At 38.5% G+C, this 25588-nt stretch overlaps 1 protein-coding gene across 1 annotated transcript; it reads right to left on the bottom strand.

Moving 5' to 3' along the window:
* Nucleotides 1–3526: 3526 nt before the first annotated feature.
* On the bottom strand, nt 3527–22443 carry LOC112144634 (6-phosphofructo-2-kinase/fructose-2,6-bisphosphatase 2; the record flags this gene model as incomplete). The annotated part of the gene is given in 14 exon segments (XM_024269277.1): nt 3527–4291; nt 4664–4686; nt 7911–8078; nt 10492–10556; nt 10637–10699; nt 10777–10906; nt 11658–11762; nt 13680–13826; nt 13951–14158; nt 14900–15024; nt 15275–15331; nt 18166–18240; nt 18335–18401; nt 22347–22443. Coding segments are annotated over 14 exon segments (1400 nt in total), but the record flags the coding sequence as incomplete, so codon positions are not given.
* Between the last annotated feature and the right edge of the window lie 3145 nt (nt 22444–25588).

Here is a 25588-nt window from a genome sequence, read left to right on the forward strand (position 1 = left end):
TTTATTAAAAAAATCAGTTTATGCTAAAGTCATCAAAGCTATTCATTTGGAATATATTCATTTAATAAAAGGTAGACTATTATATCAAACCATGACACCACAATTATCATCATTATTAATACAAAGTATCCCAATATGGGATCAAAAATAATCAATTAATAAGAACAACCTTGAAGGACAATATTTTCACTGGAAAACCTAATAAAAATAACATTTTGCATGTTGATCAGGATATGGTGAATAAATTAACTTTTTATCTACATTTCCCATTTTTTCCTAAAGTTAAAGAAACTTATTTTAAAATACTAAATGATATTTATCTGTCTAAAGAACTTTTATGATTACAGTTTAATATAAATTATGACAAATATACATTCTGTGAAAAGGAAATTGAAACCGCACAACATTTATTTGACTTTTGTCCCCAAATTCAAATAATTTGGAAACAGTTACATAACTGGCTGAGAAATATTTTTCCACAACAACCAACATTTTCTTTAAATACCATCATAATTGGTATCATATAAGAAAATAAATTAGAAGAAATCTGCTTGAATATAATACTCTGTCTTTCTAAATTCAACATACACAAATATAAATATATGAAAATCCCCCCACAATTTAGAATATTTATAAACAAATTGAAGTTATATTTGAAATCCCTGAAGCTCCTTAAGAAACAAAAATAAAAACAATATATATTGAACAAAAAACTTGCACTATCTACCTATAGTTTTGTCATCTTTTACTGTTTGCCCCACTTTGCTCAGATCTATTTTATTATTAATTTTTCTTATTCAGAAATTTCATTTTTTTTCATTTACACATCAAATTAATGCAACATTCCAGCATCACTCCAAAATATCTTCATAAAATTAACAAACAAACAAATTATCTCCCCTTGTGATCCAGAAAATGCATAAGACTGGTCCAGCAAGGAGCAAGGAGTTGCTATAGCAACTGCAAGTTTTGGCAAAGCAACCATAATATATAAAAGCCAAAATCAAATTCTTTATCTAAAAAAATGTTCAGTGCACACTTTTATTATATGTCATCAATTTCCATTTAATGTTTTACCCATTGTTTTGTGTGTGTGTGTGTGTGTGTTAAGATGTGACCATTGACTGTAAAAAATATTCTACTTTATATTTCTTTATATTTGTTCTTACATACAGTCAATGGATGTGACACAAAAGCCACTGAAAACAGTTGGTGATGCATGCAGTAGCAGTGTGTCAACAGAGAGGGCGCATGTGAGTTTCCTTTTGTTCTTCATTTGTTACTAATAAAGTTTATTCAATAAGAACCCACATTTTCGCTTTGCTTTAACTGACTGTAAAAATCACGAATTTGACAATAATGTGTTTACAATGTTTACATGTTAACTATTTGTTTACACAAAAAATGACAATTGTATCACTTTCACATACACAGGTCTCACCGCTGAGTATAGCCATCTATCTTTCTTTTTAAATATTACTTCATTTTCATATTATTTAAAAAATGAGTGTTTTTGTTGCCCTTTTCCAGCCTTAAGAACCTCAAAAATCCTGCGCACGTCCCTGGCCAGAGGGGTTATTTAAGTGAATACATAAACTGATTGAGGAAAATCGAACTATTTTGGGAGCCTCTCTGTGATGCTCAGATGATCCTCAGTGGGATTTTGTTTGTGTCTCATTGAACTCGTTTGTCTTTTGTTTCATTTAGCAGATGTGCAAAAGCATAGTTCTGCTTCACTTTGCTCCATAAGGATGGAAAATCGGATTTCTCTTTTAAATCACACTGGAACACTTTTAAAACACATTCTTAGAATATATATATATTTTAAAAAAAAGGTAAACGGGGAAAACATATTGACACACCATTTTTGGGCATAAATCTGCATTTTTCAAATTTTCCAAAATGAGATTTCTGCCATTAAAATTAATGAAAAGAAAATTAAACAATATTTTATTAACACTCAACTAGCTTTAACCCTTTAGGTAATTCCAATATCACAAGTGTTATGACCCCAATAGTCAAAGTCAAGGCCCGGGGGCTGCAACCGGAATTGTATAATTTTGACAAAATATATTTTAATGGAGGGTAAAATATTGAAATTTATTTAAGTTGATTTACACCATGGTCCGGGTGAATACTCAGACGGTTTAGGCCTCCGCGTCGTGCGTTAATTTCTCATAATGCACACTTCATCGGGTATTATCCCTTACTTATTCTGGAAAAATATTCCTTCCTGTTTTTATTTATAGTTATGTTTAAAAGTTATGGTTTTAAAGTTTTTACTATTTAGTTTTAGTGTGTTTAATAAATGTTTATCCTGTTCGTCCCGTGACCTAAGGTGTGTTTTGGATTTTGGCCCCTTGTGACACCTCTACCTTAGGATCATGTCAACACAACAAATTCAGTAGGATGTCTAAAGTCATTGATGATATAAATAAAAAAAAACTGTTTATTTGAATGTTTCTGGTGCATTTCAGCCACAAATTCATAAATATAACCAACAAAAACTAAATCCGAGCTATTGAAGTGATCTCTACCTCACATTAAGACCACTTTAAATCCTTTAATTTGGTCAAAAAAAGAAAATCTGCTTTCTAATCCAGTGGATTATGACTTAACGTAGCTTTAATTCTGGTTGTGGATACTGACAGTAAATTGATTTTCTGTGATAAACGAAGCTCAAAATGAAGTCTGGATGTGTTAGAATGACGTTGATAAACTACTGATGGATTGATGGAGAATTACAACAATCGTTGAATGATTCATACCGTCCTTCTCCTGTCTGTGAATGAGTGTAATAAAGTTTAAGTTTATTTACTTTTAAAAAAACACTTTACTACTTACCAGTTTATCACCATGATGTGATAAACTGGACACCAAGAGAACAAGGAACACAGTTAATTAAGAAAAATGAATTCTGTGTCCTGAAAAGGATGAACGAGATGATTTGGTGTGCTGGTTCAAACAAAAGATACCTGAGTCTAAAGCTAAGGCTGCCCGACCAAAATCTGACCATTGAAAAGAAACAAACAAAGCCTGCAAATCAACCCAAAGTTGACTACCAAAGTCCAACCCAAATGAAAATATCACAACCCAGCAGGATCCGTCTGCTCCTGCCTGAGGCCTCCTCTGGTTTAAAGATCACCCAGGTGTTAATTGGGACCATTGTGGTCCAGAATGACAGGTTATTGTTTGTCCTGTTTTGTGTTTTAATGTGGAGAATACATAAAACATGAGAATGAAAGAGCCAGTAGAAGGGTCCATCACCTCAACAGAACAGCGGTTCTGGAGGGAGAGCTGGTTCTGATGGGTTTCAGTGTCTGCATCGTCTCTTTCAGAGGCTTGACGATTCGATTCGATCACTCCAGTTCATGATTTATTTTCCTTGGTAAATACTGAATTCACTGATTCACTGTTTTTAGTGCAGGAGTCGGTGAACAGTTCCCCAAAGGTTTGGCGTCATCAGCTTCTGCTGCAGGATGTCCCTGTTTCTGCTACATCAATGATGGACACAGAAGAGCTGAGATTCATTCTGAACGTACTTTTATTGACCGCTTAAAGGCACAGACGGCTGATTGAGCAGGACGACTTCAGGCAATCAACCATTAAAGGTTCAATAACTGAAACTTGGAGCAGGACTTCCACAGTAGAAGAATGAAGTGTTCTCATGCGCTGACAGATAACATCAAAGCGTTTTTCTTGGACTGGACTCTTCCAGTGAGCGCTCTTTAACCGTTTAGCACATAAATGCTCTAACATTCTTTTCGGTTGCTGTTGATTTATAACATGATTTGCTTTCTTGCAGTGGGACTCAAACCTTCTGGAGAACCTGCCTGCAGTTTTTCAGGTGAACAATCACAGGAATCACACCTTCAGCTATAAAAATACTTTATCTTCTACTTTCGTTTGCCAAAGTGAAAACCGGTGGAACCTTTGGACCGATTAACAGTGCAGGTAGTTGTTACATTCTATGATGAACAGTGAATCTGGTTGTGTTCTGGTAGATCTGAAGTATTTACAAATAAAAGAGTCCAGAATTTCTTCACCCCGTTGTGGTTGACTGGTGTGTGTTTATCACCTTCCAGTTTCTGCAGCATGCAAAAATGGAGCTGGACATAATACGTTAGCTCTGTCCTCAATGTTAGCTTTAAGAAGAGAATGAGGGGCCGAGACAAGGTCTGTGAAATGTTGGAGGACTTGGAGGACTTCAGGATCCAGCCTTTAGTCAGAAGCAGACAAAGCCACTAGATTCCTCTGAGCTTTCAAAGTTGATTCCTTCACACAGGGATTCCTGCAGAGGAGCAACAGAAACATCACAAAACGATTCATGACAGCAGAAAATCCATAATCAGGCTAACACCAGATCCCTCGCTGGACCTTCAACTGAAATGTTGTAAATTAGCCACATTACATTCTGTTAGATTTAGATTTTTTATTCAATTGTGAGTTATGTTTTTATCTGATACAAACTAAAACACTGGACTTGATCACTTTGTATTAAAAGAAGGAGAAGAAAAAGAAAAAAATCTGGCAGCATCTTTGAGAGACAAAAACAAACCAAATGAAAATCTTAAAAACATTTAGAAAGACACGGATAACACATGAGTGGAGGTATGGAGAAAAAAAAGGATGAAAGTTTGGTCTCAGTCTCTGTAATACTCACAGACAGTTTCCTCCAATCCGAGTCTGAAAAACAGGTGTGGAAAAGAGAGAAACAGACATGTGGAGAAGAGCAGAAGCACTGAAGGCACACGGCGAGGCCGATGAGAACACCACACCACAAATGTGAATATGCATTTGGATTGATTATTTTCACTGAAAAAATGCCTTTCATTTGTTAGAAATTGCTGGAAAAATGTCATGAAATTCAGTTTCAGTATTCATAACTGTCATTTGAGGAGAAATGCTGCAGAGAATTCATCCTCCCCCATGTTTGGTGTCTTAAACAGAAAAACTGAGCCTTCATCAGAAAGTGTCTGCATGCGTTTCTGCATATTCAAGCTGGACCGCTCAGACGAGGTAAAGCATGCAAGACGAACGAGGGACAGGCCAGCCCAGTCTCATGAGGGGGACAAACTCCCAGACGGGACGCTTTGCACTGAGACTCTCATGCACACCACAGATTAACCTGTGACACAACAGTTTTGTTTAGGGCTGCCATGATTAGTCGACTAATCAAAGACTAATCCACTATTAAAATAGTCTAAGACTAATTTAATGGCACATTAGTCGTTACTTTATATTCTATGGAGTCAGAGTGTAGTAAAGTTGAACAAAGTAATGAGCGTTCAGCACCAAAAAATGAACTTTTTTTGTGATTCTCCTGCTTCAGCATGTAACAATGTAATCACACTTTCAGAGATTTCATCAATCTTGGTATAAAAACGTTCAGTTTGTTCAGGACATTACTGCTTGTATTTTTGGTATTCATAAACTTGTTATCTACTGTGGTTTTTTCAGGCTAACTTAGAGTTTAGCTAATATTTTAGCAACATGCTAACGTTTTTGGCTAATTTGTTATCTTTTAAAGTTTTTTAGGCTAATTTCGATGGATGGATGGATGATGATTCTAGTCATTTTTGCCGCTTTTCTCCTTTAGAATCTGCTGGAATTACATTGATCGTGTTAACACACTACATATTTTTCAGAATTGGCATGCAATAGGGATTTTTAAGCAATTTTACCACAAATTTTTCAGAAATGTAGATCAACTTTAGCACTTTTTATAGTTCTTTAGTGAAATTTTCCAGTCTTTTAGCAAACTTAACATTTTGCAAATAGCTTTTGCATTTTCAACAAATCCCTTCAGCAATTAATGTAAATACTTTCAGTAAAAATCATTCACACCAGCATTATTGCAGGTGGTGCAACTTTTCTAGTTCTATTTGAGTCAGTGAGATCAAAACTTTATCTTTAGTGAAAATAGTTTGAGCTCATGTTATTTAATCTTGTTTTAATACCTGAAACTAATGGACAGAAGCTGATTAAAAGTTAAATAAACTATTATCTTAATTGTCTTTATTTTTAGTTAGTTAAAAGCTAATGATGGTTAAGATTGTGCTTTACATCCAGTTTGTGCATGACCCGATTAGTCGACTAATCGGGAAAAAGAATCAATAGTCAATTATTGAAATAATTGTTTGTGGCAGCACTAGTTTTCTTTAATAACCTGAAGCAGTAGCTTTTCAATTTCTTTAAAAACTTTTTAAAAAAAGTTAGACGCAGTTCACAAATTGACCACCAGAGGTTCATTGCAAAAGCAGTCCTTTGATTTTAAATTTTAAAAAGTAACTCAGGTTGTAAAAGTTATTTCTGTGATTACACTTTTGAGTTGATTTGATGTTTAACAGTTTGATCAAATGGAAGAAAATCTTGACTTATTTCTGCAGCAGCCTTACTAGGTATTACCCCACAAATGGAGTTTGTCTGTTGTCCTCTTTCGCTGATGTTCTGAGATTGAGACAACCTCAATTAAACCATAACTAAAGAACGACGATTGTGACCCAGTCAGTTCCTGTCTATCTAATGTAAAAGTTTCCACTTTTACAACAAAAATCAACTTCTTAGCAGAAGAATCTGATTTCACATCCACTACAAGAACAGGGTTACTTTTTTAAACACACTGGAAAGGCGAAGGACACTGAAATAAAAATTCATTTTAATTAATAAAATTTATGCAAACAAATCATTTGAATAAAATTGTCAAATAATTTATCAGTCAAAAGTCCAAGAAAAGTTTTTTCTTTTAATAAAACCATATTTTCACCCCACCCAGCTGTTATTTGAATAAGAAAACAGCCACTAACAAGATGGGCATAATCATTTAATCATTGATGGATTTTTTAAGATTCAAACTCTCGTTACCAAAGGCTCAGATTGTGCTTCGATCATTCTGGCGGTCACGCTTTACCACAGGGGTGTCAAACTCAATCACACGAGGGGCCAAAATCCAAAACTCACCTTAGGTCGCGGGCCGAACAGGATAAACATTTATTGAACACTAAAACTACATTTATAAAACTTTAAAAACGTAACTTTTTAACATAGTTATGAACCAGATATATATAATTACCTGTGATAATGTTAGTGTGAATGCTGTAAGCTGAATTTGGCCGCTGAAGATGCTGAAATTGATAGCTAAAAACACTGAAGCTGATAGGTAGATAAAATATTAGCTAAATGACAAATTAGCCTAAAAAATAAACAAAAAAATACTTAGGTTAACCAAAGCAGCTAGCGTGTAGCTGCAAAAAATAGCTAAACTTAAAAATAGCCTAAAACTTAAAAAAAAACCTAAATTAGCCAAAACAGCTAGCATGTGGCAGAAATATTAGGTAAACTCCAAAATAGCCTAAAAAAATCTATGTAAACATCAAAATGGTCCATAAATCTGGCAGAATGCCCATTTTAAAATCTTTTTAACCTAATTATGAATAATAAAAAAGTCAGGAAAATTATTCTAGAATAAATCAACTTAAACCTTAAATAACTTTCAATATTTTACTTTCCATAAAAATATATTATCAAAATTATACAAGTAAGAAATGAGCGCAAGATAACATCGAGTCATTAATAACAATGAAATAAAATAAACTGGAGGGCCGGATAGAATTACCCGGAGGGCCGGATCCGGCCCCCGGGCCTTGACTTTGACACGTGTCATTTACCATGAGACTGGCTTGGCTGCACCCAACAGTTAAGAGGACAGAGCGACCTGTTCACGATGCAAAACCTCAGACAGAACCACAGATGCAGACGTGGAAATCATGTTATCATCGGCAGCACAGACACGGAACCATCAAGATCCAACATGAAGGGAAACCTGAACCCGGTTTCCTGTTGGCGGGAGATGACTGACTACAGCTGACAGTGACAGACTTAGAGGTTCAGCCCGTAACTCTGTCACTAACTTGGCTTTGCAGTCCCTCTGGCATCAGAGCTGACGGCGTGGGAGCGAGCGGTAGCCACGGCTGGTTGCCTGCGCTGTAGAGGCGGGGCCGCTTGACCTGGTCGTGACTGGACAAGGGGGTGTAACTATTCCGCCGGTGAATGAGGGAAGAGTCCTTGGGAATTTTACCCTGGTTGGAAGACGAAACACCGCAGGAGTTAATCGGTGGGGGTGGGGTCGGCGGGACGAAGCCGAGCGGCTGAACATTAAAGATCAGACAGAGGGATCTCTGCTAGAACTGAATGCAGAAGTTTATCTGTGGAAACCACTGACAGTATCAGAGAACTGGACTGAAAATGGTTCATTCCGGCTCCAACCACATGAAGTCAATTCAGTCCCAGTTTTACAATATGGACGCCACCATGTTGGAGCCAGTCATCATCAGTAAGCAGTGATTGGTTCGAGTCGATCAGTTAACGTTTCTATGACAACCACTCTCATCAACCAGGAGTGAGCTTGTTGGGAGGCCACGCCCCCTACCACTTAAATTTGTCAAACTTTTAGAACGTTGGACGTGGGGGCTAGTAAACTCCACCTACTTTTATTAAGGCATCTGATTGGTCAGTTTATAACTCAAACTAAAGAAAAAAAGATGTTTAGAGGTATCAGATCCAGAGTGGTTACTCTGACCACCAGAATGACTGAGTAACAGCTGTTTATTTCTCTATAGAAGACAGAGATTTTAGCCTCTTGAAGCCACTTCCTGTTTGGAATGCCAAGGGGGAGGGGTCACTCAGTCCAGTTATCACATACAGTCAATGGTTGAAACATTTACTTTGAGATGAAAAAGTGTTTGTCCCCAATCACTTTACACATTTATCACCTGAAGGTTTCAGATCAAACTTATGCCATAAGCAATAACAAAACAACCAAAAAATTCAGCTTATTGTTTTATTTCTCCAACCACACCCTGACCCGATTACTGACTCATCTTATTTACATCAATAAATGACCAAAAAACACCTGTCTGATGGAGTGATGCTGATCAAAGATCCAGAAATTCTCCACATCAGGCTGCTATCCAAAGAAACTCAGCAGTAAACGAGATCTGGAAATGATTCTTAAACATCATCTGCAGCTTTGAAACTCCAGAGAAACACAGTGGGAAACAGATGGAGGATGTTTACTCCACGCAGACATCAGATAGACTTTGAAGCCTGTGAATGAAACTGTCAGACAAAAACAATAAAATCTAAGACAAATAAACATGTCTCAAAGAGTCCTCCTGCTGGATCTGCTCCTCTGCCTCCCAGAACTGGATCCTCATCTTTGACCATCTTTCACAAACTGTAACTTTGAGCCGCTTTTCTCCTTCACAATCTACTGGAATGATTGTGTTTACAATTAAATAGTAACAGTAAATCAAAGAACATAAACACTGGAGATCCAGTGTTAAAGGGTTAAATCCCTTTAATCTAAATATATCCAAACAAACAAAGAGGAAATCAGGGGAAAACACTTCTTCACCCCACAGTGGAACCTTTGCACCATCCGAAGTTGCTTTGATCAGCCAAGCAGCCACAGCCTCTGGGAGGGGGTACTGCCAAAAATCAACATTCAGCTCAAGCAAGGCTGATAATAACAGGTAGAGAAGACTAAATCAAACAGAAATGCAGGAACGAATTAAAGCGAATTCAGGGACAGAATGCATCTGAAGAGAGCAGACACCACAAACCATCAGCTCGCCTGATTGGATTTACATCAGGGGTGTCAAACTCAGTCACACAGGGGGGCAAAATCCAAAACACACCTTATGTCACAGGCCGAACAGGATAAACATTTATAGAACACTTTAAAACTATGTTTTTAAAACTTTAAAACTGTAACTTTTTAACATAATTATGAACTAGATATATAGCATTACCTGTAATACTAGTGTGAATGCTGTAAGATGAATTTGGCTGCTGAAGATGCTGAAGCTGATAGCTAAAAACACTGAAGCTGATAGCTGAAAACGCTAAAGCTGATAGCCAGCTAAAATACTAGCTCAATGCCAAATTATCATAAAAACTAGAAAAAAGAAAACTTAGGTTAGTCAAAACAGCTAGCATGTAGCTGAAAAAATAGCTAAACTTCAAAATCGTCTAAAAAAATGAGAAAAGCCAAAATTAGCCGAAACCTCTAGCATGTAGCTGAAATTTTAGTTTAGCTAAACTCCAAAATAACCTAAAAAATCTGAGTAAACGGCAAAAAAGTCCAAACTATCTAGCAGAATGTCAATTTATGAAAAATTGTAACACAATTATGAATAATAAAAATGCAGGAATATTATTCCAGAATAAATCAACTTAAACCTTAAATAACTTTCAATATTTTACTCTCCATAAAAATATATTTTGTCAAAATTATACAAGTTAGAAATAAGCGCAAGATAACATCGGGTCATTAATAACAATAAAATATAATGATCTGGAGGGCCGGATCCGGCCCCCGGGCCTTAACTTTGACACTTGTGACTTAGATCTTCATGTTTACACAAGAATCTTCCTTTTGTCACATGTTTGATCAATTATATATCTTTTTCCTAGTTTAGGGTAACTTACAATGGGCCGGTCTCTGTGCGTGTTTACTGCCTCCACATTCAGGTAAAACATTTCCACTTTACAACCTGGAGGGAGAAGGTAAAACAAATGCAACCTTTGCTGTCTCATGCTGCACACATTTATCCAGACGCTCCTGCAGACCTACCGTACGCGACAGGAGTGAGTTTGAGCACGGTGTGGAGCGGACACTTCATGTACGGGAGATCCTCTGCAGGGAGAAGAAACAGCAGGTGGGCTTTTCTGCAAACAGCTTCTCCGCATGCACATATGTGGGCTTATTCTGACCTGCACCCTTGTCCAGGAAGTAAGCCAGGAGGCAGCGCATCACAGCCTGGTGGCAGATGACCAGCACGTTGCCTTGTCTCTCCAGCTCCATGATGACTGGCTCCAGACGCTGAACTAGATCTTGGTATGACTGCAGAAGAAGGTGAAACATCTCACGGTAAACGTCATCGAAGCCGTTGTACGGCCCGCAGGCGCTACCCGCCTCCACCCCCTGATCACTTCTCTCTTTGTTTTATCTCCATAGCAACCATTTGTATTTTAGTCCCCTGGGGATGACAAAGAGTTTTTAGAAGAATTGGGAAAAGTGAATTTTTGGTTTCCTTGGCAACAGAGGTTTCATGTTAACTCCGCCCACATTCCTAATATGTACATATGGTACATCATATTGTTTTGTTCAGCTTGAGTCAACGATTCATTCAATTACCACAATGTTTGAGTAAAAAATGTAAAAATGTGGGAGTGTGAGCCCGTCCCGCCATCTCCGTTCAAAATCTACAAACTTCTAATCCCAACATTTTTTCTCCAGGAGCTTCTCAGTGATGCTGAAGGAGTTCAGAGGCGACAGATCAAAATCCCTCCGAGGAGAAGAAGCTACAAAAGCTGATTTTTTTTTGAAGGAAAATTAAAGATGGCTGCCTTTTACCAAGATCAAAGGTCAACCAACCTTCAGTTGTGGTCTTAACCTGGCGGTGTGTTTGATCGCTCAAATCAAATAATAATATAATCTTGGCAGTATTTTAAATCGATACAAGTATCGCCAAATAAAGTATCACGATATTTCACTGAATTGATACTTTCTCCCACCCCTAATCTGCAGGACAGAATCATCTGATTATTTGACTTGGCATGAATGGGCTGAAGATGTCGAGCCTAAGACGTACCTCTCCACCTGGGTACCGATAGTGGTATTTGTCCTGGTCCCTCAACGCAAACTCCTCTGGAAAAGTCTGCTGGATCATCTCGTAGGTCATCTCCTCACACACTCCCTGGAAAACATTTACACAACATTTACCATGAAAACAATCTCATTGTTTCAGATAAAATGCAGGGGTACATTTGGAACAACTACTGTATTAACCCTTTCAGACTTGTTTGGTTGACTCAACGAGTTAGATCACAGTTATATCGAGTTATGTCAGAGGTGACATGCCAGCTTGTTGCATACGCAATTTCAGACGCCATATTGGAATGGTTTAGATCTCTGTTTACTGCTGTGTTACAACTGAACAGATCTATAAAAACTAGAATGTGACTTTTCACTAGTAAATTATTGCTGTCAGCTGATAAAGGAGAACTTCTAGAAAACATTTGAAGGAGATCTGAGTGAGTTCATTCTCAATAATGAACGTGTAGAACGGGAGTCCCCACCCCAGCGTCACCGCTCGCACTGAATACATTTACCCCGCGGTGTTGCGTCGCAACCGGCTCTGGTACAGTAATAAGTCCTGGCCGCTGTGTGCGGCCGGGTTCTGCCCGGGCCTCGCCTCTCCGGTGCCGTGAATGGAGGTCTCACTGAGCCCTCTCTCCCGTCTGCTGGACCATCGGGACCGGCTGTTGATCAGGCTGCACTGTTCTCAGTCCGATCAGACCGTGTCACGCTGATCTGGGTGCGGACCGGCCCATATATAACAGGCGCTAGCGGTCTACGGCGATGTCGGCTACCCACCGATCAGTTTATAAACACAGACCGAGGAGTCCAACAGTTTGTGTAAATCTCAGTCTGTGTGTAGATTAGAATAAAATCACAACCATGCATCAGGTATGCATTGTGTTTCCTATATAATTACCTATTTATTTATAAAAAAGTTTGAAATGTCGTTCATTTGTTGCACTTTGTACAAAAACATTATTAACATGAGCTGGGAATTATTTTTCTGATGATCAGAGATTTTTACTTTTTTAAATGAGACCAAGATTAATAATTTTATGGTCGTTTTACTGGTTCTGCTAAACCATGTCTCATTGTTTTTATACCATTCCAGTATGGTGTCGCTCTTTATGGATCTTGGGTTAACAGAAGCCTGCATGTCATATCTGGTGATATTAACTTCTATGTGGACTGCTTATGTAACTAGAAAGTTACATTACCTGCGATAATGCTAGTATGAATGGTTTTTGATGAAAATAGTTGCTGAAGATGCTGAAGCTTTTTGCTGAAAATGGTGATGCAATTTACTTTAATTGCTGAAGAGATTTGCTGAACATCCAAAAGCTATTTTCAAAATGGACTGGAAATGTAATTAAAGAATTATGAAAGGGCGCTGAAGATGACCTACATTTCTGAAAAATCTGTAATAAAATTACTTAAAAATCCCTAATACATGCTAATTTTGAAAAAAATATGTAGTTTGTTGCTTAAATATGAATTAAACCAGATGTGAAAGTAGATTTTTGTTATCTACTTTTTTTTATTAGCCAAAAAAAATGTTGGCATGTTTCTAAATTTTTGGCTAAACTCCAAATCTTTTGAAAATTACTTTAAAAGATGAAAATAAAGTCCATGAATATACCTAAAGGTTTGTTGCTAATTTACTAACAATTTTGAAATTGTTAGACTTTCTTATTCATTCCCTGTGGGTCATATAATTCTCAATATTTCAAATTTATGAATTTTTATGAATACCAAAAATACAAGCAGTAATGTCCTGAACGAGCTGAATGTTTCGATACCAAAACTGCTGACATCTCTGAAAGTGTGATTGGGTTTTTACATTCCAAAATATTACAGAAAGAAGCAGGAGAATCACTATAGAGTGAATGATGACTAAACATTCACACATTAATAAAGCCTCTGGTTTCTTTTTAAAAGGTATCAATAAAGTTTTATGTCTTTTAAAAGTTTAAAATGTCTTTGCGGTTTTCATCCTATCAAAGGAGCGACTGTTTCATGATGGGATGCTCACAGCATCGATCTCATTGAGAATCTTCCACTGCTCGTACGGCACGCCGAGCTCCTCGGCGGTCTGGATGGTCCTCCTCAGCTGGCTCGTCCACACCTTCAGGTCCGACAGCTTGTGCTCATCAACGAAATCCCGCAGAGCGTGGGAAAACTGCGAGCGACAGACAGACGTTTCAGGCTTCGCTTTAGACCTTCGGCCAAGAAAAGTTCAGCAGATTGTTTTTAAAACGGGTCTGGCGGCTCATCTAAAGAGCAAAGTGAGAGAAGTGCCGTACGTGTCTCCCCCGGGGGGAGAGTTCAGAGTCTCCTCCGATGCGTCCCTCCATGTTGTAGTTGCTCTCCCCGTGGCGACACAGGTAGATGGAGTGGGAGTGCACGTGGATGTTCATGAGATAGTAAACGATCTTGCTCTGGATGTAGTCCTGCACTCGGTTCACCAGGAAACGCCGGCCCACGTTAATGACCTTGATGAAAGACAAGTCCCTGCAGGAGCAGAGGAGTCACCACAGTGAGGACAGGAGCGCTCACTGTCGCCCTCTAGTGTCTGTTTCTGAAATCACAGCCTCTAGTCTATGGAGGGATTTTTGTGCCACCAAACTGCAAGCAAAAGTCACAGTTTTGAGATCAAAATGTTCTAAGTTGCAAACAAAATGTAAAGTGTTGCAAATAAAATATTTAATATTTGCTTTGCAAACTTTTTTTTTTTGCTTGCAAAAAATATTTTTACGTTTGCAAACTTTTCTTTTCTTTGCTGTTCCTTCTGAGTTCTGCTCAAAGAGAAACGGGCCAGAATGACTGAAGACCGTAGAAACCCAACCAAACAGCGCCAATAGAAAGCCCAAAGTCCACTTCGGTCCCCTAGCACTGCGATGCCAGGCAGAGACACCCGATCGGATAGAAACGCTGAGAGAAAAAGGTGAACGCAAAGCCAAAGATAGGGCGAAAGTGAGATGAGGCACTACACATCTAAAAACATTTGTATGCAACATTTTTTTGAAAAAGAAAAAAAAGTTTGCAAGTTTTCAAAGCAAATATTAAATATTTTATTTGCAACACTTTACATTTTGTTTGCAACGTAGAACAGTTTTATCTAACAACTGTGACTTTTGTTTGCAATGTGGAGGGGGAACAATACTCCTCCATACTAGTCTAACAAGGGCTTTGGGGACAAAAGCAGAAAGCTCTCAGACGGAATGAGACCGACCAGCTTCTATAGGGTCTTACTTGTCGTAGTCATCAGGATCTAAAGCTTGGTACGTGACTTTGTAACACTCAATGCGTTTCAGGAAGTCATCCATGATTCGCTCCCGGTGTCTCTCTGGGTAATCGGGACTGGACACCTTCACTTCCTGAGTCACAGAATCAAAAGAAAACTCTGATGATGCAGAAAAAGTCCTGATATAAACCCCAAAATGGATGCAGCATTTGAAAAAATTTCACAGTCAAACTCTCGTTTGTTGGGGGTTTAATTCTGAACGGATCTTCTTACATTTTCCTACTGTATTTGGTTACAGAAGTTGTCCTTCTTTTGTTTTACTCTGATTGACCATAAACTAAAATCAAACTTTGAAAAAAATGAAACAGGAGGTGAGAAAATACCAGGATGTTGGCGGCGATGACGTCTGGATCGTCACAGACTGACTCCACGAAGAAAACCTGCAGAGAAAAAATCCAATCAGGAACTGCAGTCTGACCTCACAGGAGTCTCTGCTCAAACAGGTGATTTACAGCCTTCCTCACTGAATCTAAGAGCCGGTTCAAAAAGAGAGGTGTTTACCTTGTTTTTCAATTGCTTTTGAGCATAAATTACTAGTTTGACATTGTTTTGCTTGATTTTAATGTTCGTTTTTTAGATGTGTGATGGATCTCCATCACACTGATCCGTTAATCGTCACTGTAAAAAGTGAAACGTTGGATTCATTAAAAAAAGCTCTTTCATTTGTTACATTTAAAAGTATTATACACTTCAAGTTAAAATGTTGAACTGATGGTTTACTCAACTTACAAGTTTAAATTGATAAAAACTAATCATTGTAAATGTAACAAATTACAGAGGTTTTGTTAATCGATCCAACATTTCCCTTTTTAGAGCGGGTGGTGCAGATTTGCAACAGCTAAATGCTAACTACTTATTACTACCTCATATGATAATTTTCCCCAAATATCAATTTTTTTCTGTAACTAAAACTAAATGTGGCCCCAATAGGGTTAAAACTTTGCTGAAAAAACTGTAACCTCATATGTTTTATTTTTATTTAGGACTCTTATGTTTTGGTGGGATAATTACCTTTGATTTAGTGACATTTATATATATTTTTATAAATTTCTATATTTGAAGACATACATTGAAAATGTAGTGTATTATCCATCCATCCATTGTATGAACCTGCTGAATCCCTTTAGGGTTGCTGGAGCCTATCCCAGCTACTGTCGGGTGAAGGTGGGCTTCATCCTGGGCAGCTGTCACTCAGTCTCAGGGCCTCAGTCACTAACACTGAGGAACAATTAAGAATCATTTGACCTCTGAAGCTGTTCTTAGACCTTAGGGGGAAAGTGGAGGGCCCAGAGAAAACCCACCAGGATCTACCTCAAAGACCACAACAAGGTAAGTCAGAAACTTTGTGTCAAACCCTCTCATCCTTTCGCAGGGTATACCTCAGGGTTCCATCTTAGGCCCGATCTTATTCTCTATATGGATAAATGATGTAGCCAATGCTATTGGAGCTTCATGGATACGTCTCTACGCTGATTATATCATTATTTATTCATCTGGCCCTTCATTTCACTCTGCAGCATCCACCCTCCAACTCAGCCTCATCTCTGTCGAGAAGTCTTTCCAAGACCATCATCTGCGGCTCAACCCCAAGACGTCTGTCTAAATGCATGGTATTCAACTGGAAGAATGGTGCCAGCTGTCCCTTCAAGATCACCTGTGTGGACGACTCTGAACTGGAGTTTGTCAGCTGCTACAAATAGCCTGGTCTCTGGCTACATCAGGGGTCTGCAACCTTTAGGAGTAAAAGAACCCTTTGGGCTCATTTTCCATTGATCTAAACCTAGACGGAGCCGAATAGTCTTACTTTAGCCTTTAAGAAATTTAGATTTGTATTCATGATCTTCTTTTTTTTTTTAATAATATGGATTATGTCTCTTTTTTGGCACGAACAAAAATAAAAATATATAAAGAACCTAGCGTCTCTCAAAATGATATTTTTTTTTTATTTGTTATTTTCAAAATAAAAGATTCTCTGTGGCAAACAGGATCATCTCAGTGCAGCTAGTAACCAATGTTGTGCAGCATAAGATAATATGTGCTTTTAACTCATAAAGATCCTTTCTTTAAAAATACTATTTTATTTCTCTTTTATTTTTCTTTTCTTTTTTCTTTCCCCCCTCTTTGTCCTCAGCAGTCTTACTCTGCTGGGTTTTGTTATTTTAGTTTGGATCTTGGTAGTCTTAGTTTTGGGGCTTTGTTTATTTGTTTTCTTTAGGTAGTTTTGGTTAGACAGACATTATCAGGAGCTGCTGACTCTAACAGTCGACATGTCTGGGTCAGCAGTCTCCATGAATTATTTTATGTTTGGTCAAGGAGCCACAATGGAGAGATACAAGAGACACATGTGGATCTGGAGCCAAAGGTTTCAGACCTCTGGTCGAGACTCTTACTCTCTAAAGTCAATGCCAGTCTGTAATTCCATTATTGTAACAAGACTTCATTGACATACTCTCTAGTGAAGATGACCATACTCCCCATGTTGGTTCTGGTGATGTTATCTATAAAACGACTCCCAAGTGAGCTCTCAACAGGCTTGACTTCTCTATCACTCAGCGATCTGTTTTATCACTGGTGCACCTTTTTCCACTCATCATTGTGACCTGTATAAACTGATAGGTAGCTCCTCCCCCCACTCCAAACGACTTCATCACTGGTACCTTCTCTTTCACAAAGCCCTAACAGAGAAGACGCTACAACACCTCTCCAGCCTCCTGCAACGTTCAAACAAGTTACCATGTGAGGTCCAACAATATCATGAAACTTTCTATTCCTAAAGTCCACACTGGCTTTGGTTGAAACTCCTTTCATTTTACTGCAGCAAATGACTGGAACTCTTTACAAAATTCCCTCAAAGTTACCGTCATCCCACCATTTATTTAAGCATAAGCTGCAACAGACTTCTGTACATGTTGATCTCTTTCACTTGGCTCATATATAGGCTGTTCTAATGTCGCTGTCGTCTAATAATTAGTGTTGGTTGTGAATTATTGTTTATTGTTCTTAGTCCTTCACAATCTGCTGGAATGATCGTGTTAACGGTTGAAAAGTTATAGTAAATCAAAAGATAAACACTGGAGCTCCACTGTTAAAGGGTTAAATTATACTTTTATTATTTAAAAAAGTGTTTAAAATCCATGTTTTTGTTGTGTGTTTTAAGGTCCGTCACAGTTGTGCTGAAACTCTGGAGGAACAGACCAAATAAAAGCAGTTTTACCTTGAAGGCATTTTCCTTCACAAAGGCGTGAATCAGATCTCGGCGTTCTCTCGTTGTGTTTGTGGCATCAAAAACCTAAAGACAGACGAAGGCAAACGTTTGTAAAAATGAAACATATCTTCATGCAGATGTGTTGATACGTCCTGATGCTGGAGACAGAAAGACTCACCGCGATCTGACCGCCCTCCTCCGTTAGATAGGACTTCACATCCTGCAGAGCCACCAGAGCACACTGCCTGCAGAGCATAGACCGTCTAAATAAAACTAAAATAAAATAGTTATTCACGTCAATGCTGCAGAGGGATTTTAAGACATCTCACTCTACGAGACACTGTGTTACGCTTTCAAACAACTCGTGCTTTTTTCAAGCACATGTTTCTGTCTTGCAGCGTCCTGGTCTAAAGATACTTTTCACAATTCTTCTTTCTTTTGAGTCAAAAGTCACCCCCACCACAGACTCAACAACTCACCAGCACCTAGTCCACCATGAAAATGAATTTTGGGCAAAGTGAAAAACCCCTTCCTGTGAAAATGATGACATCACAGCGGAAGAAACCATTAAAAAAGAGGGGGCCAAAATCTTTTATGGAGCTCAAACAATAATAGGCCTATTTCTAGGCTTATTATCCAAAGAAAGTTTGGAAATTATTATGGGATGGCGACAGGACCCACGGCTTTGACAGAAATTCTGTGACAAAATGTAAAATTTTGAATTTCAGCACAACATGGGGAAAAGAACATTCTTATTTGAGCAATCTTCAAAACACTTTACACACACACACAGTCTACAACTAAATTGTTGCTGACCTCAAGAAGGGGGCGCAATCTTGAATAAAAAAAAAAAAAAGCTTTAGTAGCTTTTACACATTTAATCAACTCCTATGAATTCTGAATAAGCACCTCCTAACTCTTCAAATACTGAGGACAAATTGAAATAAATATATTTAATATGAAATTATTTAAATAAATGTCTAATTCATTATTAAAAATTAGAAAATGTTCCTTGAAAGTGTAATTAAATGAGTCAGTATTTATTTAAAATTCAATTTGAAATGATTTAAGAAACATTTATATATTTCTGTCTTTATATATTGATTTAATTAATAATTTTATGGTCTACTTTGCAGCATTTCATTATGTTATCTGGTAAGAAACAAATACATGTTTTTATATCATTTCCAATCAAATTTTAATGACATATTGACACATTTAATGACAATTTTAATGAATGATTTCCCAATTTTAAGATAATTAATGACACATTTATTTAATAATTTAATGAATAATTTTATGGTCTACTTTGCAGCATTTCATTATGTTATCTGGCAAGAAATAAATACATGTTTCTTAAATAATTTGAAACTAAAATTTAATCAAATATTCCCAAATGTAATGACACTTTTAAGTATTTATTTTCCAAGTTTAAACAATTAATGACACATTTATTTAATAATCTATTGCCGTTTATTATGGCCCGCAGCATCAGGTACTGATGGCAAGGACCATATTATATTTGAATTTGTCTCTTCTGGACCTCCATACTTGGACCTCATTGGGAAGCTACTTGGGGAAAAAAGGTTGGATTTAGAAGTTGTAGATTTTTAACAATGCTAACGTGGCGAGCTCCCACATGTGGCTTTCCCCTGTTACCGAATATTGTGAACATTTTATACATGAATCGTTGACTGAAGCACAACAAAACCATGTGACATATGACATTTCTTCCGCATGCGATAAGATTGTATAACTCCTCATCCCTTTTTACATGACCGCTGTTCATTACTGCCTCAATTTGCACACTTCTTATTATATTCTGCACACTACAATTTGCATAATTTGTTTTACTGTATCATTCCTACGTATCTTTTGTAAATATTGCTTATCTTTTTATCTTAATATCTTTTGTAAATGTCTAATGCTGCAACAGCCTAATTTCCCAGCTTGGGATGAATAAAGTATTTCTATTCTATTCTATTCTATTCTATTCTATTCTATTCTATATGAACATATGTGGGCGTGGTTAACAAAAAACCTCTGTTGCCAAGGAAATCCAAAAATTTACTTTTGCTGATTCTTCTAAAAATGACCTGGATCTGTTCGTAACCCCAGAGCGGCCAAAAATGTAAATGGTTGCTATGGAGATAAAACCAACAAAAAAGCCATAATTTAGAAAAGTGTTTTTTTAAATGAATTTGTTGTGTGCAGCTCTGAGCAGGCTGGCAGATGGGGAGAGGAGGGGGCGTGTCACGGCTCAGCCAGTAACAGAAGGGGGCGGCGATGGCGGGGGAGGGTAGTACTGTGGGCCATACGACGCCACTTACAGCTTTAATTTCAATGAATCTACATAAAACAAGGACAATTGTTGGTCCTACAGGATCACTGAGACAGTCAACCTCCATCTGCCCTTGCAGTTCATGTTACAGTCATGCTGTGGGTAAAAAAAGAATGAAACTTTCATCTGGGAGCATGTGGAGGCGGGGCCTCGCATTGTTTCCACTGGCATGATCCACGCATGCTTCCTGATGATCTCACAAAGGGCAGAAGCAGCCAGATGACCTATAAAGTTAAAGTCCCGTTAGTTGTCCCGCAAACTCCTTCTCCACATCTGATCCATCCCCTGGGGGGGCGGTGAGCTGCAGCCACGAGCAGTTAGGGGTTTAACCCCCCAACTGAACTCCTTACTGCTGAGTATCAAGCAGGGAAGAGCTGGGTCCCTTTTCAGAGTCTTTGGTATGACTCAGCCGGGATTTGAACTCATGACCTTCCAGTTTCAGGATGGACACTGTACCACAAGAACACAGAGACTCTTTCCTCTGAGTCCAACATCATATTTAGTATAAAAGTGCAAAAACATAACAACCAAATCCAAACTACTGACAGAAAATACAACAAAAACAGCTGAAGATGGTTAAAAAGTGCCAAAGGAAAATAAACAAAAGGCGTCCTCTCACTGACAGTTTTCAAAAAAGAGGAAAAGTTTCTGCTGAGTGACAGGAGCTTGCAGCCGCAGAGAAACACCTGGACGGTCTGCTTTTAGACTGACAGCAGCAGCTCCTCTCATATCTGGGTCATAAATCAGCACAGAGGCGGCGTCACGTTTTTGTGCAGAAATAAGTCCCATTTCAATCACAGCCGCAGGGAGAGAAGGCCTTTTATCCGGGTAATCTGCTCGGCTCAGATTTAAGGTCCAAACCAGCAGAATTACACTGCTGCGCTTTATCCTGAGGGAGTACAGCAGAATAAAACGGAGCAAATGCTCGACTGACTGAGGCTGCGCTTTGACTGGTGTCCAAAACACGACTAGAGCTCTGATGCAGCTGCAGATTAATGCTGGACACGCTGAATTTCAGATGATTAACTTATTCTACGTTTACATTTTTGCATCTTTTTCATGACCGTTTGCACCACAAATGTTTCCTAACATGAGCACGATCTTTGGTTTTTAGGATTGTATCTCTTTTTCCCAAAGATTTTGGCTTTTGCTCGGCCACAGATTAAATTATATTTTGTTCTCAATGTTACTTTTGTAACGAGTTGTATGAAATACACTCTTTACCTAAATCATTTCCCTTTTTAATCAACACAAACTATTCAAACAAATAAACACATATTCTTTAAATCCCCCCCCAAAACAAAATGGAAAAAAATGTCCTCTTATTCTTTTCAGTCTCTTTAGGCTTTTTAGTATCTCTTCCAGTGTTCATGTAAAATTCCAGTGTCCAAAAAAATATAGATCCACCAGGAACAGAAGTCCAAAAAAAGAAAAAAATGGAATAGTCTCACCAAAATGGATATGGTTATGGTTTCCTCCCTTAGTCCAGCTTTTTGTGGGTAGGTTATCCTTTTTAATTCTTTCTGGGGTCCCTCGTAGCCTTCCCCAGCCTTTTGTCTTATTCCTCCATCTGACCGGCCGCCGACGCCCCAAACTTTTCTCTTTTTATTTCCTTGCTGGTGACTCCGCCCACTTCCTCCAGAATTCACACAATACAACACAAAAATTCTGCACAGTATTTATAAAAAACAGTTTCTATTACTTTTAGAGCATGAGTATTTCAAACCCCTGTGGACTTAATTCATATCATTTTTTTTTTATTTATTTTGTCCACTGGATACTTTTGTGGCAATGCTACACTTTCATGGATAAATAACATTTAAATTAAAAGATTAAAAGCTGAACTCACTTCCTGATTTTCATGGCTTCTTCATTGTCGTGGCGGAAAAAATCGTAGGACTTGTAGGATCGGACAGCCTCCCTGCGGTACACGCCCAAATTAAACACTGCAAAACAGAGGGGACATTCAGACCATCCTTTCTGAGGGGGGTGTCATAAATTATAACAGTCTATATGGGAGAAAATGACTTCAGAAGAAACAAATGCAAAAACACGTTTGATTCCTAGTTTGTTTCATTTACTTCACTTGATGTGAGTCACAAAAATAACCAGGTAACATCCCAGCCAGCACGGCCAAGTGGAGCCCATGTGGTCTAAAAGTGGGCAGAAAATGAGGCCCTGATTGGGTTTGTCCACAGTCTCTGTGGTGGCCTTACATGTGTTTGCCCACATTGGCTTAGGGGTCGGCTTTAGAAGGTTGGCTCGCTACGCTAGGACAGCGTAGCATGCTAGAGAATGACGCTGCATTTTCTGTAAGCGGAAGCAAATCGGTTGCATCGCTTACCCCGCATGCGCGAACCACACGTCACTTCCGCTCTTCACCCACTATAGGACAGTCATCTCCTAACAGTAAAACTCCTTGATCACAAGAATTCATGGTTTTTCAACAACCGAGAGCTTCTCCTGACTGGATTAGTGTGAAAAAAACAAACAAAAAAGCCACCGACTATGAAACACTTTATAATCGTATCTTGTTTTCATTGCAAACAAAGTAAAATGTCAATGCTATGTGATAGAATAACAGACAGTTCTGAGTCATTCTCTCCGTTTGATCATTTTTTATTTTTCATTTGTTGGAAACAGGAAAAGATGACAAGTGAACGAGTTTTACTTGGAGTTGTCACGAGATGTTGCAACAGAAGTTACCGTTAATAACGTGTTTGGATCACCGGAGAAAATAAAGTGTCTTGAAGTGGCGCTGTATCCTCTTAGCTTAGGGAGTAAACTGCCGTCATGTAAAACAGCAGAAGAAGAAAACATTTGTAGTCCGTTTGTAGTCACTGCAAGATCGTAAGGTCCTGATCCTTAACGTGTCTTTTTCCTTTCGTTTTTTTCAACAATAAGTGAATGTTTTCACTATGATAAACATTTTAAGTGCTATATTAACATCCTTCGAGGTTGATATTGTTGTTACCGTCCGAAGACCGGAAAATGCTTTAGCAGAAGTGACGTGTGGTTCGCGGAGGCGGGAGAGCGGTGCAACCGATTTGCTTCTGCATACAGGAAATGTAGCGACAGCGAACACTGCTGTATCTAGCTAGCAAGCACCGTTGTATTTAGCTAGCGAGCTCCACTTTGGCATGACTTTGAAGATTTTCAGTCAGGGTTCAGACCTCACCATAGCACTGNTGACGTTTGGTTCGCGCATGCGGGAGAGCGGTGCAACCGATTTGCTTCTGCATACAGAAAATGCAGCCACAGTGAGATCTGCTGTAGCATGCTAGCAAACTCTGCTGTATCGAACATTGTTGTAGCGAATTTCGCTGTAACATGCTAGTGAGCTCCGCTGTATCGAGCAAGTGAGCTCCACTGTTTCAAGCTAGTGTGCTCGCTTTGGCAAGCTAGCAAGCTCTGCAGTAGTGTGCTAGTGAGCTCCGCTGTAGTGAGCTCTGCTGTATCAAGCTAGCGTGCTCCACTGTAGTAAGCTAGCAAGCTCTGCTGTAGCGTACTACTATACTCCGCTGTAGCATGCTAGCAAGCTCCGCTGTATCGAGGTTCGCTGTAGCGTGCTTCGATGTAGCGAGTTTTGCTGAAGCATTCTAGCAAGCTCTGCTGTAGCGAGCTAGCGAGCTCCGCTGTAGTGAGCTTTGCTGTATCAAGCTAGCGTGCTCCACTGTAGTAAGCTAGCAAGCTCTGCTGTAGCGTACTACTGGACTCCGCTCTAGCATGCTATCAAGCTCCGCTGTATCGAGGTTCGCTGTAGCGTGCTTCGATTTAGCGAGTTTTGCTGAAGCATTCTAGCAAGCTCTGCTGTAGCGAGCTAGCGAGCTCCGCTGTAGTGAGCTCTGCTGTATCAAGCTAGCGTGCTCCACTGTAGCATGCTAGCAAGCTCCGCTGTATCGAGGTTCGCTGTAGCGTGCTTCGATGTAGCGAGTTTTGCTGAAGCATTCTAGCAAGCTCTGCTGTAGCGAGCTCCGCTGTAGTGAGCTCTGCTGTATCAAGCTAGCATGCTCCACTGTAACAAGCTCTTCTGTAATGTGCTAGCTGGCGAGCTCTGCTTCAACGAGCTTCTTTTCACCAAGCCAGCTTCGTTGTATCAAGCTAGCATCCTCCACTGTAACAACCTCCGCTGTATCGAGCTAGCAAGCTCTGCTAATCAAGCTCGTGAGCTCTGCTGAGGCATGCTAACGAGCTTCGTTGTAGCGTGCTAGCAAACTCTGCTGTTTTCATATAGTTTAAAAGTGGGCCCAACATTTTCTGGCCTCTTTTAAACCTTATGGGGCCCATCTGGCCTCGCTAGCTGGGTAGTTTTATGAAACTACAACCTTGTATGCTATTAGAATTTGGAGCATAATTGAGTATAAAATTATAGAAAATATTTATTGTCCCGAATAAGCCATATATTTGAGGCAAATTGTGTTTTTAAATTCAACTTAACAGCAAATTAGGGAGAACTGCTACAATTTAACGCAACTTAAAGTTTTAACACAGCAAGGCGGTATATTTTAAGTTAAAGTGCCTTATTAATATTTGTTGCAATCATGTTTTCACACCTGGTCATTAATGTTCTAACCACTTAATAGATCTTTTTTTAAGGTTGCAGGTGGCAAATTAAATTTTGTGTTTTGTTCTCTTTTAAAGGTTAAAAAAATAAAAAGAATAGGTTTGGAATATTTTATGTGACGTCTCTGTGGCTGTTGTAAAATGTGTTGAATAAATTAAGAGTTTATTGCAGAGCTCACATACTGTTAGTATGTTTATTTGTAATGTTTAAGTATACATGTGTGTATTTTTTATTGTTTGTGTACAATGCAACATTTAGCTGAGCTAAAAGCGTTGCTGCGTTGCTTGTGAATAAATAAAATAAGCAATATAGGTATTGCTTAGATTTTGTTTTTTTTTTCTTTTACTAACATTCATTTGTTTTTGCAAAAGGTCATCAAATACATTTTAATGTAAAAAAGGAGGAAAAAAAGAATTTATCTAATAATTGCGATCAGTTTAGAAATGTAAAGTGTTTGCACCTTGGGTGCTTATTTGGATACGTTTATAGTGTTCACGTCACTCAAAAGAAATGTATTTATGAGAAAA

This window comes from Oryzias melastigma, linkage group LG5 (genome assembly GCF_002922805.2).
Source record: "Oryzias melastigma strain HK-1 linkage group LG5, ASM292280v2, whole genome shotgun sequence".
Taxonomy (NCBI): Eukaryota; Metazoa; Chordata; class Actinopteri; order Beloniformes; family Adrianichthyidae; genus Oryzias; species Oryzias melastigma.